This window comes from Phascolarctos cinereus, unplaced genomic scaffold (assembly GCF_003287225.1).
Source record: "Phascolarctos cinereus isolate Bilbo 61053 unplaced genomic scaffold, phaCin_HiC Scaffold_5;HRSCAF=322, whole genome shotgun sequence".
NCBI lineage: Eukaryota > Metazoa > Chordata > Mammalia > Diprotodontia > Phascolarctidae > Phascolarctos > Phascolarctos cinereus.
The window spans coordinates 295,423,968-295,439,564 of record NW_027555958.1 but is presented as its reverse complement, the minus strand read 5'-3'; the positions used below and the strand labels follow the sequence as shown (position 1 = coordinate 295,439,564).

Below are 15,597 nucleotides of genomic sequence, written 5' to 3'. Positions count from 1 at the left end.
CTCTTAGAATCAGAGGGCATAGTGGAAATAGAAGGAAGTCACTGGTTATCTCCTGAAAGAAATTCCAAACTGAAAACTCCTAGGAACATCATAGTAAAATCCAGAATTTCCAGGTTAAAGAAAATTTGCTGCAAATAAAGTGCTAAGGAGCCTCCATCTAGATTACATGTGATTTAGTAGTCACCACTATTAAAGGAGCACAAAGGATATAGGCCAACAACCAAGAGTGACCGGAGGGAGTCGTCAGAAAAACTGAGTATAATCCTACAGGGGGGAAAATGGATCTTTAATGATATAGAAGACTTCCATGTATTCCTGATGAAAATACCAGAGGTCGTAGATATTTTGAACTTCAAACACAGGAGTTAAGAGAAACATAAAAAGATACACATGAGTGAACAAAGGATTAACCAAGAATAAATTACTTACATTCTAATATGGGAAGATAATACATGTGTCCCCTCTGAACCCTGTTGTTATTAGGGGTCATAGAGAAGGAGTTTTATTAGATAAGGACTGGGAATGGTTCTATTTATGTCTTTGATTATCTTAAGAACTGAATGGAAGAAAGGGGGCAAGGAAGGAAACATTAGGGAAAATCATCTCACATAATTAGACAGACAAGAAGGAGGAGTTGGAGTGAAGAGGCTGAAACTTGAACTCATCAAAGGAGGGAAGAATAAATAGAGTTGGGTACAGAAATATATTTTATTCAACGGGGAAATAGAGAAGGGAGAATTGGAGTATAGATTAAGGGAGGGATTAGGCTTAAGCGAAACAAACTAAAGATGTCCAAAAATATCTATATCTCTTTTTGAGGTGGCAAAGAATGGAAGACTGAAGGGCTTTCCGTGAATTGGAGAATGGCTGGACAAGTTATGGTATATAAATGTGATAGAATTATAGTGTATAAATTGCTCTGTAAGAAATGATGAAGGGAATGGTTTTAGAGAAACCTGGGAAGACCTGTATGAAGTGATGCAAATTAAAGTGAACAGAACCAGGAGAACAGTTTATATGATGACAACATCATGATAAAAGCTAATAACTTTTAAAGAATTAGGAACTCTGATCAGTGTAACAGCCAGTCACAATTCCAGAGGACTCATGATGAAATACACCACCTACCTCGTAATGGAGAGGTGAAGGACTCAGTGCATAATGAAACATTTTTTTTGGATTTGGCCAATGCAGAAATTTGTTTCACTTAACATTACATGATTATAACAGAAGTTTTGTTTTTCTTTTGTTCTCATTGTGGGATAAGGGGAAACTGAGTTGGGAAGGAGAGAAGACTGATTTTTGCTGATTGAAAAAAATAAAATATAATTTGAAAATAAATAAACAAGAGCCATATAGCCCAAGATCACATTCACTTTTTTGGCTGCTATATCATACTGCTGACTCATAGCCTGTAGTCCACAAAAACTCCTAAATCCTTTCAGAACGACTGCTACTTAACCACACTTCCCCCATCTTATACTGGTGAAGTTGATTATTTTGTACCCAAGTGAAAGACTTTATAGTAATCTTTTTTTAATTTCATCTTGTTAGATTCAGTCCCAAAGCTCCAGCCGGGGAGATCCTGTTGGATCCTGTCTTCCAGTGATCTCCCAGCTTTGGGTTATTTCAGATTTAAGGAGCATATCATATCTGCTTTTATCTTAAGTCATTGATAAAAATGTTAAGTAACACAGGGTCAACCACAGATCCCTGGGGTACTCCACTGGAGGCCTCTTGCTGCACCAACATTGAACCATTAGCAAGTACTCTTTGAGGCCATCTGACAAGTTCTGGATCTGATTGCATTATCATCTATATTCTTCTCCAGAAAAATAGTATATGATACTGTACCTCATCAAATGCTTTGTTAAAATCTAAGTAAACTATAGCTATAGCATTTCCCCATATCTGCTAATTTGTAATCCTGTCAAAAAATGAAAAAGTTAGTCTTACATGACCTGTTCTCTCTTTCTTTCTTTCTTTCTTTCTTTCTTTCTTTCTTTCTTTCTTTCTTTCTTTCTTTCTTTCTTTCTTTCTTTCTTTCTTTCTTTCTTTCTTTCTTTCTTTCTCTCTCTCTCTTTTTCTTTCTTTCTCTCTCTCTTTCTTTCTATCATCTATCTATCTATTTATCTATCTATCTATCTATCTTTCTATCTAATTTCCCTTCCCCCAAATTACATCTAAAAACAATTTTTGATATTTGTTGAGTTTTTTGTTTTTTAAGTTTTGAGTTCCAAATTCTGTCCCTCTCTCTCCCCCCTCCCTTCTCCCTGAGGCAGTAAGCAGTCTAATGTAGGGTATGGTTGTGTAATCACATAGAACATGACCTGTGTTTAATGACACTAAACTAGTTCTTCCCTTCTAGATTTTTGCCTACCATATTTTTCATGATCTGTGCTAGAATTTTCCTGAAATCAAAGTCAGGCTCACTGGCCTATATTTTTCAGGCTCTGTTTTCTTCCCTTCTTCTGAAAATTAGAACAACAACATTTGCCCTTCTTGAACCTTGTGGTACTGTTCCTGTTTTCTGTGATCTTTCAGGTGTCATTGGCCCTGGCTCAACAGTCCCATCAGCCTGTGCTTTCAGGTCCTGAGGATGTCATTCATCTGGGCCAGGTGACTTGAATTCATCCAGGGCAGCTCAGTGTTCTCTTCCTATAGTCTTAGTTACCTTAGGCATCGCCACCTTGTTAGTCCTTCTTTGTTCTGTCATTTCCAGTGTGTGAAGTTCATTCTCTTTTGTAGAGAAGATAGAAACAAGGTAAGAAAGAAGCAGCTTTGCCTTTTCTCCGTTGTCGTGTATCATCCCATCTGCTCCAAGCAAAGCTCCTGTCCCTTCCATGGTTCTGTTTTTCTCCCTAATTTGACTTTTTAAGAGCCCTTTTTTGTTCCCAGCTTCCCTCCCTAGTCTCAGATCGTTTTGAGATGTGACATTCCAGGCATTATTTTTAAAACACTGTGCTGTGCTCCTATAGTCATCCTTTTACCTGGCCTTGCTTCCATATTCTGTACATGTTTCTTAAATTTAAGTTGGTTGGTAAGTTCCCTGTACATTCACATAATCTCTTCAGATAAATCCCATTTTTTTCTCCTCGTGGAATTGTTTCTTTTTGTAGTTTCAGAATTTTCTTCTTAATTTTCTAACTTTTTTTTGGTTTGTTTTTGGTTTGTTTGGCTAGGCAGTGGGGTTAAGTGACTTGCCCAGGGTCACACAGCTAGTAAGTGTTATGTGTCTGAGGCTGGATTTGAACTCAGGTCTTCCTGAATCCAGGGCCGGTGCTGTATCCACTGCGCCACCTAGCTGCCTCCTAATTTTCTAATTCTTAAGCATCTCAAATTCCTCCTGTGGTGACTGCCTCTGAAGCATTATATTCCATGGCATCCTCTCTGCTTTTGCCCCAGCTTACACTGTCCCTTTCCCCCATCCTGGAGTAGTTTCCATGAGAGAAGGTTATGGAGAAAGAGCAGGAGAATAGAGAAGGGCTTTTAGCCAGATAACGAGAGGGAAAAAGTGTAGATGGCTTGGTACTAGTGAGGTAGGTTGAACTGGGAGAGGGAAAATTTGGGGGAATTTGGAGAAAATTTGAAGTCATACAATCTCTTGTCCTAATTACTAGTCTAGATTGTACTTCTGGGATATAAAGGAAGCAGGATTAACAACAAGGAGAAACAAGAAAATTCAGGAAGTAGATCATGAAGAAGTAGGAAGGAGAAGGTGGATGACATGATAAAAAAGCTAAGTTAGAGGATTAAAGAAATTAGTAGAGCGATGGGTAGAGCAAATTGGGGAAGCAGATAGGAAGTTTGACGTAAGGTTGGAGAGAGGAGCTTTTCTTGGGTAGTCTGAGATTCCAGGAGAATGAGAGAGGGCACCAGTGGGCTCATCATAGGAGACATGAGTCCAGGCACAGTGTCAGTGGATAGGAGGAGCCTGTTGAGTCTGCTCACATGAGAAGGAGATTCTCTTTGGTCTCACCTCGTAGTCTCCTTCTCTACAGGGTGTGGGCCCTTGAGAGAGGGGCATATGCCTGCTTTAACACAATTCCTGCTAAAAATATCCCCACTTCTATCAAATGATCGTTTCTGATGTTTTAAGATTTCTTATTGCCATGGTCAACCTCATCTGGATAAACTCTAACTTCTCCATGTCTCTCTCTTTTTTTTTTTTTTTAATAATTTTTAAATTTTTTTTCCATAAGCTTTTGAGTTGAAAATTTTTCTCCCTTTTCCTCCCCCCCACCCTCCCCAAGACGGTGCACAATCTGATATAGGCTTTACATTTACATACCCATTAAACATATTTTCACATTAGTGAAGTTGTAAGTAAAAATTAAAACCAATAGGAGGAACCATCAGAAAGATGAAACAAAACTAAACAGAAGGTAAAAATAAGTGATAGCGGTTCGACTTCCATAGTTCTTTCTTTGGATGTGGACAGCATTTTCCATCCCGAGGCCTCTGGAGATGTCTTAGATCCTCGTAATGCTGAGAAGGGTTCAGTTTAACAATATTAGTCATCGTATAACGTGGCTGTTATTGTGTACAAAGTCCTCTTGGTTCTGCTTACTTCACTCAGCATCAGACCATATAAGTCTTTCCAGGTTTTTCTGAAGTCAGCCTGTTCATCATTTCTTATAGCACAATAGTATTCCATTACATTCATATACCACAACTTGCTCAGCCATTCCCCAATTGATGGGCATCCTCTCAATTTCCAATTCTTTGCCACCACAAAAAGAGCTGCTATGAATATTTTTGTACATGTGGGTCCTTTTCCCATTTGTTTGATCTCTTTGGGATATAGCCCTAGAAGTGCTATTGCTGGATCAAAGGGTATGCACATTTTTGTAGCCCTTTGGGCATAGTTCCAAATTGTTCTCCAAAATGGTTGGATCATTTCACAACTCCACCAACAATGTATTAGTGTTCCAATTTTCCCACATCTTCTCCAACATTTATCATTTTCCTGTTTTGTCATGTTGGCCAATCTGATAGGTGTGATGTGGTACCTCAGAGTTGTTTTGATTTGCATTTCTCTAATCAATAATGATTTAGAGCATTTTTTCATATGACTATAGATGGCTTTAATTTCTTCATCTGAGAACTGTCTGTTCATATCCTTTGACCATTTATCAATTGGGGAATGGCTTGTGTTCTTATAAATTTGTCTTAATTCTCTATATATTTTAGAAATGAGGCCTTTATCAGAGAGACTGGTTGTAAAAATTCTTTCCCAATTTTCTACCTTCCTTCTAATCTTAGTTGCATTGGCTTTGTTTGTGCAAAAACTTTTCAATTTAATGTAATCAAAATTATCCATTTTGCTTTTCATAATGTTCTCTATCTCCTGTTTGGTCATGAATTCTTCTGTTCTCCATAGATCTGATAGGTAAACTATTCCTTGTTCTCCCAGTTTACTTATGGTATCAGCCTTTATATCTAAGTCTGAACCCATTTTGACTTTATTTTGGTATATGGTGTGAGATTTGGGTCTATGCCTAGTTTCTGCCATACTCTTTTCCAGTTTTCCCAGCAGTTTTTTTCAAAGAGTGGGTTCTTATCCCAGAAGCTGGGGTCTTTGGGTTTATCAAATAATAGATTACTATAGTCATTGACTACTGTGTCTTGCATATTTAACCTATTCCACTGATCCACCTCCCTATTTCTTAGCCAGTACCAAGCAGTTTTGATGATTGCTGCTTTATAATACAATTTAAGATCTGGAATTGCTAGGCCACCTTCCCCTGCATTTCTTTTCATTAGTTCCTTTGATATTCTGGACCTTTTGTTTTTCCAAATGAATCTTGATTATTTTTTCTAACTCTATAAAATAATTTTTGGTAGTTTGATTGGTATGGCACTGAATAAGTAAATTAGCTTAGGTAGGATTGTCATTTTTATTATATTAGCTCGGCCTACCCATGAGCAACTGATGTTTTTCCAATTATTTAGATCTGATTTTATTTGTGTGAAAAGTGTTTTGTAATTGTGTTCATAGAGTTCCTGGGTTTGTTTCGGAGGTAGACTCCTAAATATTTTATAATGTCTACAGTAAGTTTAAATGGGATTTCTCTTTCTATCTCTTGCTGTTGGGCTTTGTTGGTAATATATAGAAATGCTGATGATTTATGTGGGTTTATTTTATAGCCTGCAACTTTGCTAAAGTTGTTTATTATTTCAAGTAGTTTTTTACTTGATTCTCTAGGATTCTCTAAGTATATCATCATGTCATCTGCAAAGAGTGATAGCTTTGTTTCTTCTTTGCCTATTCTAATGCCTTCAATTTCTTTTTCTTCTCTTATTGCTAAAGCTAAGTTTCCAGTACAATATTGAATAACAGTGGTGATAATGGACATCCTTGTTTCACCCCGATCTTATTGGAAATGCTTCTAGCCTGTCCCCATTACATATAATGCTTGCTGAAGGTTTTAGATATATGCTATTTATTATTTTAAGGAAGACTCCATTTATACCTATGCTTTCTAGTGTTTTTAATAGGAATGGGTGTTGTATTTTATCAAAAGCTTTTTCTGCATCTATTGAGATGATCATGTGGTTTCTGTTGGTTTTGTTGTTGATATGCTCAATGATGCTGATAGTTTTCCTAATATTGAACCAACCCTGCATTCCTGGTATAAATCCTACCTGGTCATAGTGTATTATTCTTGTGATAAGTTGCTGCAATCTATTGCTAGTATTTTGTTTAAAATTTTTGCATCTATATTCATTAGAGAAATTGGTCTATAATTTTCTTTCTCTATTTTGACTCTTCCTGGTTTAGGTATCAACACCATATTTGTATCATAAAAAGAATTTGGTAAGACTCCTTCTTCACCTATTTTCCCAAATAGTCTATATAGTATTGGAATTAATTGTTCTTTAAATGTTTGATAGAATTCGCATGTAAATCCATCTGGCCCTGGAGATTTTTTCCTAGGGAGTTCATCAATGGCTTGTTCAATTTCTTTTTCTGAGATGGGGTTATTTAAGTATTTTACTTCCTCTTTGTTAATCTGGGCAATTTATATTTTTGTAAATATGTATCCATTTCACTAAGATTGTCAAATTTGTTGGCATATAGTTGGGCAAAATAATTCCTAATTATTGTTTTAATTTCCTCTTCCTTGGTGGTAGCTTCACCCTTTTCATTCTTGATACTAGTAATTTGGTTTTCTTCTTTTTTTTTAATTAAATTAACCAAAGGTTATCTATTTTATTGGTTTTTTCATAAAACCAGCTCTTAGTTTTATTTATTAGTTCAATAGTTTTCTTAATTTCAATTTTATTAATTTTTCCTTTGGTTTTCAATATTTCTAATTTGGTGTTTAGTTGAGGATTTTTAATTTGTTCTTTTTCTAGTTTTTTTAGTTGTATGCCCAATTCATTAATCTCCTCTTTTTCTATTTTATTTATGTAAGCATTTAGAGATATAAAACTTCCCCTAAGAACTGCTTTCGCTGCATCCCATAGGTTTTGGTATGTTGTCTCATTATTGTCATTCTCTTGAATGAAATTATTGATTGTTTCTATGATTTGTTGTTTGACCCAATCATTTTTTAGGATTAGATTATTTAGTTTCCAATTATTTTTTAGTCTATCTTTCCATGGCCCTTTATTACATATAATTTTTATTGCATCATGATCTGAAAAGGATGCATTTAATATTTCTGCCTTTCTGCATTGGATTGTGAGGTTTTTATGCCCTAGTACATGGTCAATTTTTGTGTATGTGCCATGTACTGCGAGAAAAAAGTATATTCCTTTCTATCCCCATTCAGTTTTCTCCAGAGGTCTATCATACCTAACTTTTCTAATGTTCTATTCACCTCCTTAACTTCTTTCTTGTTTATTTTGTGGTTAGACTTATCTAGTGCGAGAGGGGGAGGTTCAGGTCCCCCACTAGTATAGTTTTGCTGTCTATTTCTTCCTGTAACTCCCTGAACTTCTCCTGTAAGAATTTGGATGCTATACCATTTGGTGCATATATATTTAGTAATGATATTACTTCATTGTCTATGGTGCCTTTTAGCAGGATGTAGTTTCCTTCCTTATCTCTTTTGATTAGATCTATTTTTGCTTTTGCTTTGTCTGAGATCAGGATTGCTACCCCTGCTTTTTTTACTTCAGCTGAAGCATAATATATTCTGCTCCAGCCTTTTACCTTTACCCTGTATGTGTCACTCTTTTTCAAATGTGTTTCCTGTAAACAACATATTGTAGGATTATGGTTTTTAATCCATTCTGCAATCCATTTCCATTTTATGGGAGAGTTCATCCCATTCACATTCACAGTTATGATTACTATCTGTGTCTTTTTCTCCATCCTTTTCCCCCATTTATGCTTTTCTTTCTCCTTTTTCCTTTCTCCCCTTCACTAGTGTTTTGCTTTTGACCACCGCTCCTTCAGTCCTTCCTCCTTTTATTATCCCTTTCCCTTTTCTTCCCCTTTAGTCTTACTGCTTTTCCCTCCCTTCTTTCCCCCCTCTCCTTTTCTTTCCCCTTTTCCCTCCTACTGCCTATAGGGCAAGTTAGATTTCTATACCTAACTGATTATATTATGCCCTTCTTGAGCCAAATCTGATGAGAGTAAGGTTCAAACAATGCTCCCCCCCCTTCTTTCCCTCTGCTGTAATAGGATTTTGTGTCTTTTCCTGTAATGTAATTTACCCTTGTCTGCCTCCTCCTTTCTCAGTACATTTTCTAAGATCAGATTGATCCACTCATTTGGATCCATTTAACCCACTTGATTAGATTTTTTTTTATCATTACATCAAAGTCAACTAATATCCACCCTCTTTATGTATACTCCTTTAACAAGGTGTAATAACAATACAGTTCTCAAGGGTTGCAAGTCTCATATTCCCTTGTAGGGGTTTAAACAGCCCCCCCATTAACAACATATTGTATCTTCTGTCCCATTTACCTTTTTAAGTCCTTCTTGAGTCCTGTACTTGAAGATCAAATTTTTTGTTGAGCTCTGGTCTTTTTATCAGGAAAGTTTGGAAGTCTCCTATTTCTTGAATATCCATCCTCCCTTGAAAAATGATGCTCATTTTTGCTGGGTAATTGATCCTTGGCTGCATTCCAAGCTCCTTTGCCTTATGGAATATCATGTTCCATGCCCTGCGTCTTTTAATGTAGAAGCTGCAAGGTCCTGTGTAATCCTGACTGTGGTTCCATGATATTTAAATTGTTTCTGGCTGCTTGCAGCACCTTCTCTTTCATCTGGTAATTTTGGAATTTTGCTATTATATTCTTGGCATTGTCAATTTGGGATCTCTTTCAGGTGGTGATGGTGATTCTTTCTATGGTTATTTTCCCTTCTGGTTCTAGGACTTCGGGCAGTTTTCCTTTATGATTTCCTGAAAGATACTGTCCAGGCTCTTTTTTTCATCATGATTTTCAGGTAGTCCAATAATTTTTAAATTGTCTCTCCTGAGTCGATTTTCCAGGTCGGTTGTTTTACTGATGAGGTATTTTACATTTTCATCTATTTTTTCATTTTTTTGTTTCTGTTTGACTGATTCTTGCTCTCTCATAGAGACATTAGTTTCCATTTGTCCAATTCTAGTTTTTAACAGATTGTTTTCTTCTGTTAGTTTTTGTACTTCCTTCTTCAATTGGCCAATTGTGTTTTTTAGGGACTTGTTTTCTTCAGTGTATTTTTTTTCCAATTGGCCAATTGTATTTTTGAAGGACTCTTCTACCTCTCTCATTTGACTATTAAAATCCTTCTTGAGCTCTTCTAAGAAGGCTTTTTGGGCTTCAGACCAGTTCATATTCCCTTTTGTTGTTGCAGATGTGGGTTTGTTGACAATGTTGTCCTCTTCAGAATTTCTGTCTTGATCTTCACTCTTCTCATAATATGAATCTATGGTATGTTTCTTTTTACTCATGGTGTTTCTTTATTCCCTGGCCTTTAAAGAGATTGAGCTCTCCTGCTGGGGAACAGAGGGCTGACCCAAGCTTCTTGTGTTGGGAGCCTAGGTCTTGGTCACTGGCTTTGTGCTGGGGCCTCTTATGCTGGCAATTGGAGGCTGTAGGTTTCTGGCAGCTTACCTCTGTTGGGCTGGAATCAGCAAGGCTGGAACTTTCAGGCAATTCTAGGTTGCCTGCTTTTCCTTTCCTTTAGCTTTCTTCAGCTCCTTTTAGATGGGTGCTGCAGGATGTTTATCTGCCTGGGGCCCCTGCAGTGTTGTCTCCCTCGTTTCTGCTAATGCACTGGGAGATTCCTTTGGTGAGTGCCGAGGCTCCTGGTGGTTTTCTGAGCTGGTTTCCACCGTTCCCCCCTCACTGAGGCACTCGAGGTCCAGGTGTTGGTGTTTGCCTGCTCTACCACCTGGGCTTCAGGATTTCTTCACAGTTGGAGGCTTCAGGGTTCCTACAGCTCACCTGGTATTGGGTTGGAATCCAAGGCTGGGGCTTTAGGAAGCCTTTAGGTTGTTTTCTTCACCTCCTTTCAGATGAATGCCGCAGGGTGCTTGTCTGCCTGGGGCCCCTTGTGGTTCTGCCTCCCTTATTTTTGCTGAGGCACAGGGGCACCTGTTTGCTGGGGTACTGCTGCTGCTGCTCCTCGTCTTTCCTCTAGTTCAGGTGTTCCAGGGGTTTTTTTCTGGGGTGATATTTTCTGGGTTTTCAGAGGTTGATAGGGGAGAGTGAGAGTGACTACCTTTTCACTCTGCCATCTTGGCTCCCGGAAGCGGAAGTCCCCCATGTCTTTCTTAAAATTTGGCACCTAAAACTGAATATATGACTTTAAAAGTGTTACTACTCTATTCATTATCACATTGATCCTAGGACGTTAGCAAAAGGAGGAGGCTAGGCTGTGGCTTTGACTCCATCTATGGCTGTGACTGGGTCTGGGTCTGAGTCTGGGTTACCTGTTTTATCTGCCTCTCTGACCTGTTGCAGGAGAGATGCAAGGTACGGTGCATCGGCTGCTGTTAGAGGAAAGACAGAATGAACTGAAGACTGGCTCTGTCCTGCTGCTGAAGCAGGTAAAGGAGTCAGCTGGCTTTGGAGATGCTCCCAGATCACAAGAGTACATTGATTAGTGCTTTAAAGCTTGGAAAATGCTTCACCCATGTGGTTCTGTCCCAGGGCTGTGACTCCCATATCATGACTTAGCTGGCTGCATTTTCTCCCAGAACCCAAGCAGGGATAGGACAGTCCTGTGGCCAGACCTTGAGCACTTGTCCTGCAGCTTTGGACCACTTAGTGAAGAGCTGACCTTGATAGAGTGCTTTAAAGTTTGCAAAGTGCTGTCTATCCATTATCTCATATGGTATCCTGTTTCCACTGAGCTAGGTCCTATTCCGTTGGTGTTGGTTCTTTCTCCTTAGTGCTGGGGTGAGGCGGGGAGAGGGACTTAGGTCAAGGTATGAAGATTTCTGTGTGACCTTGCTGTAGAGCAATCAGAATCTTATGTCCAGATGGGTGCCGCTCAGGAAGTTTAGCTTTGAGTACCTATAGGACTGTGGCCATCTTCTCATGTTCCTCAGATTGGAGTATTCTCCCCCTCACTCCGCAATCACTACCTCAATGTGACACCCAACAACCTGGTCCAGATTTACAGCCCAGATTCAAATGGAGATGAGAGAGTCCCCAGAAGCTCTCAGCCCCTTGCCAAGGTAAGAGGGTTTTCAAAGACTGGGCAGTTGGGAGAAGACAAGGGTCCCTTCTTTTTCCCTCTTCTTTACTCCCACTTCCTTTCATTTTGTCTTCTAACCTGTTTTCTTCCTTAGTATCTCTGCTTCCCAGAGAGGCTAACAGTGGGGAGCAGTGTTCTTATAGTAAAGGGACTTCTCTTTCCCTAGATCCCCTCTGCTGACAAGGTAGTAAGGTGAGCATAGTGAGTGTCTTTGTGAACAGTCCAGGTTCCCAGTGATCTTCAAGTATCTTATTGAAGACTCCAGAGTTTGAGGTGCTGAGAATCACTGTAAATTTAACTAAGGATTGGGGTCCTCAGGGTGGAAAAGGTTGTGGGGAGCCACAGAGCTTGCAGAGCCAGGCAATAGGCCAGCTAACTCTATGTGTTATAATATGCTCACTCTTTTTGCCACTGCAGCCTTGGAGAAGGGGGATGATATGGGGCTTTGAGGACTTTGGGGTTGAAAATGGAGAAACTTAGTCCCAGGACATTGTGTTATTGCAGTTGTGCTGAGAACATGGTCCTTTGGAAGCTCTGAGGCATTGGGCATGACCCTTTCTTTCCCTACCCCCATACCCTGTACTTAAACCCTCCCTGCTTCTTATCCTGGGTTTGTGTTGGGTTCAGCAATATATTGCTTTGGCAGTGCCCTATTATCTTTCGACTTGCCTTAGTGTAGTTTGGCTGAGGATTGGAAAACCTGAGTTCTAGTTCTGACTTTACTGCTAATTAGTTATGTGGTCTTAGGCCTTGTCAGCTGAAATTTCTCCCTGTATTACATAAGGGGGGTTCTTGGGGGCCCCTAGATGACCATAGATTTAGTAACAACAATAATAATGATGATGATGTCTAACATTTATATGGCATTTACTGTGTGCCAGGCACTGTGCTAAGCACTTAACAATTATTATCCTAATTGATCTTCACAATAACCCTGGGAGGTAGGTGCTATTATTCCTATTTTACAAATGTGGAAACTAAAGTAGACAGAGGTGAAGTGACTCACTTAGAGTCACACAGCTGGTAAGTGTCTAAGGCAGGATTTGAACTCTAATCTCCCCTGACTTCAGGCCTAGCAATGTTTTATCCACTGTGCCACCTCTCAGGGCTCTGATAGCCCTGATATTCTATCTGTAGTTCTATCTCAATTTTTCTGACCTTTTTTCCCTTTCTCAAAGAACCATACCATGTACTCTTGATTTGCTGTGAATAGATAAGTCACTTCTTACATTATCTACCACTAATGTTTTAGGAAATTTATTGGTTTTTTAATTGATATGTTTTCCACAGTCCCCTTACTCCATCTTACAAAATGCATTCCCTAAAAAGGAAAGTAACCCAGTCTGATGGTGTGATTTCCATGGCTACTTATTAATCCCAGGCCAGTTTCTCCAGAAGTGTGCCGTCAGTCAGTATGTGGTCAAGGAATTCAAATGCCCTTTAATATTAACCCATTCAGACAGAATTGGGAAGGTAAATTTGATACCCAAAACTCACAGACATTTCAACATGAAACAAATGGCTTTTTGGATTATTGGGTATATTGGGTAATTCCTGCTACAGCTTGTTTCCATTAGCAGTATGACCAAAACCTGGCTGTATTTGCTTGAGCTTAGAAGCTCGTTTGGACAAGGACAAGTGTGCCCCCTGACTCCTGCTCCCCCCCCCCATGAAGGCTGGAAGACTCCAGATCCTGTCTTCAGTTCGTGGGGCATTTTCAGATTTCCAGACCTGTCCAGTCAGAATCTCTGTCTCAGCCTCTTGCCCCTGAGAATGCCTTTAGTGCTCTTCATTGTGATGGGAAACCAGGAGAGGAACATAGGACAGCCCGAGTGGAGGCAGCCTCCAGAGAAGAGCTTCCTGAAGCAGGTAAGAAAGTCAGCCTTTGTCCAGCAGAACACACACTCTTATTGCTGCTCTTTCATAAAGAACGACCCAGCCAGGCTCTTGACTATTGCCAGTTTTGTCCTTCTGTCTTTGGAGCTTTGTATCTTCCAAAATCCTACCTGGGTGAGTCTGGTGTTGCAGGCCATCCGGCTATGAAGAGGATAGCACCCTGTGATGGGGAGTAGGACTTGGGCAATTCTAAGTGATTATTGGGGTGTTTGAGGCAGTGATTCTACCTTTATCTTCAATTATTGGCAGTAGTGAATGGAACTCTTTTCAGTGTGACCGTAGATGTGTTATTTAACCTTTCAAGTCCTCACTTGTCCCAGCTATATGATGGCAGTAATAATGTCGGCATTACCTACCCCATGGTTGTTATTGGGAGAGTGCTTTGTAAAACTTAAAGGACTATTGGAATGTGTGATGTTGTTTGGTGTGTGTATGTGGGTGCTTTAAAGTTTACAGCATACTTGGCATACATTATTTTATTGAAGCCTACAAAAAAAGGGTAACCTTACATGGAGGGATAGGAATATCCCAGAACTAGGGGTGGGATACTTCCACAGAAGAAACTGGGTACAGCTAAAGGCCAGTCAACTGCAATATCTGGGGACACCTTTTTCCAGTTCCACAAAAGGACCATTATGTAGGTTCCCCACTAGGGTATCAGAGAGTGGGGACAAGGGGCAGCTAGGTGGCACAGTAGATAGAGCACTGGCCCTGGATTCAGGAGAACCTGAGTTCAAATGCGGCCTCAGACACATAACACTTACTAGCTGTGTGACCCTGGGCAAGTCACTTAACTCCATTGCCCAGCCAAAAAAAAAAAAGGAAAAGAAAACAGAGAGTGGGGACAGGTAATCCCCAGGGATTGTTGTGCCCCTACTGTCTGTCTGCATCTGGAACTGAGCTCTTTATTCTCACCCTTCCTTTTTGTGCTATGCAGATGATCTGGATGGGCTTCTAGGTGAGCTGCCTGAGGACTTCTTCTCTGAGGACAGTGGCTGGTGAAGCAGGACTACAAGGAGCTGGCATTGTCTTGTTTATTGCAAGTCTGACGTGGACATGTCTAACCTTGTGAAAGAGTAGATGAAGGCAGTGCTGTGTTCTTGCCTTAGCAGATAACCTTGTGAGCGTGTTAGCTGCCCTTCCACTGCCTGTTTCCAAGAGAGCTCTCCTCATCTTCCAGGTCAGAGCATCTCCTTCTTAACAGTGTCTGTCCTTGGAGACAGTGGGGGTCTTATCTGGAATCTGACCTGGCCCCAGAAAGCATCAGTTTCAATTGCAGACTTGTTTCTTGGTCTTCTTATCACTTTGGTCTCCATTCTTTGGATAGTTGGAGAGACAGGAACAAACAGGACATGTTCCCCTAGAATGTGGGCTTAAAACTTATGTATGCTTCCATCACCTGCCCACCTGGGGTTAAATTATCAGTTCATTTTCCCTCAGAACCATGTATATTCTGCTAGTATCATCCTTCCCCTGAAAAACTACTTCACTTAAGCCTGAATTATTTATTTTCCCCTAAAACAAGGTCTATGCTGAAGTTACACAGTTTAACTTGTGCAGGATGCTTTCAGGTTTGGGTCAAAGAATTAGTGTATTATGCCATATTCTGAAATAAAGTATGGTGCCACTTTGGACTTTAGGCTGTGCTGTTCTCCTGCCAGATTCTCTTGTGACTTCAGCCTCCTTAGCTTCTTCTGTGTGTCCTACCTATCTTGATGGTGGATGCCATAATGTCATGAGAGAGGGCTGAACACTCTAAACCCAGAGTGCCTTCACAGAAGGGGACACCGTGACATTAACTGTTAGTCCTCTAATGTAGTGATTTCAGTAGTTTACTGCCATATCAGGGACTGGTCAAGGAGGAGGATGTAGTTCTTTGTATTTGTCCCATCCCTAAAATGTCTCAGAGTTAATTACTGCAGTTGGGGGAAATAGAGTTGGTTTAACATCTGCTGCTCATTGCCAGAAAAGGAGAGGACCCAAAGAGTTAGGGCCTTCTGGGGTTAGGTTTGAATTGCCAACTCGTTCTCAAGGACCACCTTATTTAG

General features: G+C 39.8%; 1 protein-coding gene across 4 annotated transcripts in view; it reads left to right on the top strand.

Moving 5' to 3' along the window:
• The window catches only part of HROB (homologous recombination factor with OB-fold), a 35,426-nt gene extending 20,238 nt beyond the window's left edge, over positions 1 to 15,188 (top strand). The window contains exons 7-10 of one of the 4 annotated variants that reach the window (XM_020997801.2): positions 10,915 to 11,000; positions 11,505 to 11,633; positions 13,375 to 13,522; positions 14,487 to 15,188. In XM_020997801.2, the coding sequence (XP_020853460.1) occupies positions 10,915 to 11,000; positions 11,505 to 11,633; positions 13,375 to 13,522; positions 14,487 to 14,551 (428 nt within the window). In that variant the 3' untranslated portion in view covers positions 14,552 to 15,188. Of the gene's footprint in view, positions 1 to 10,914; positions 11,001 to 11,504; positions 11,634 to 13,269; positions 13,523 to 14,486 lie in introns of those variants that run through there. The other 3 variants (XM_020997804.2, XM_020997802.2, XM_020997803.2) reach the window with 3 other exon arrangements.
• Positions 15,189 to 15,597: the final 409 nt, after the last annotated feature.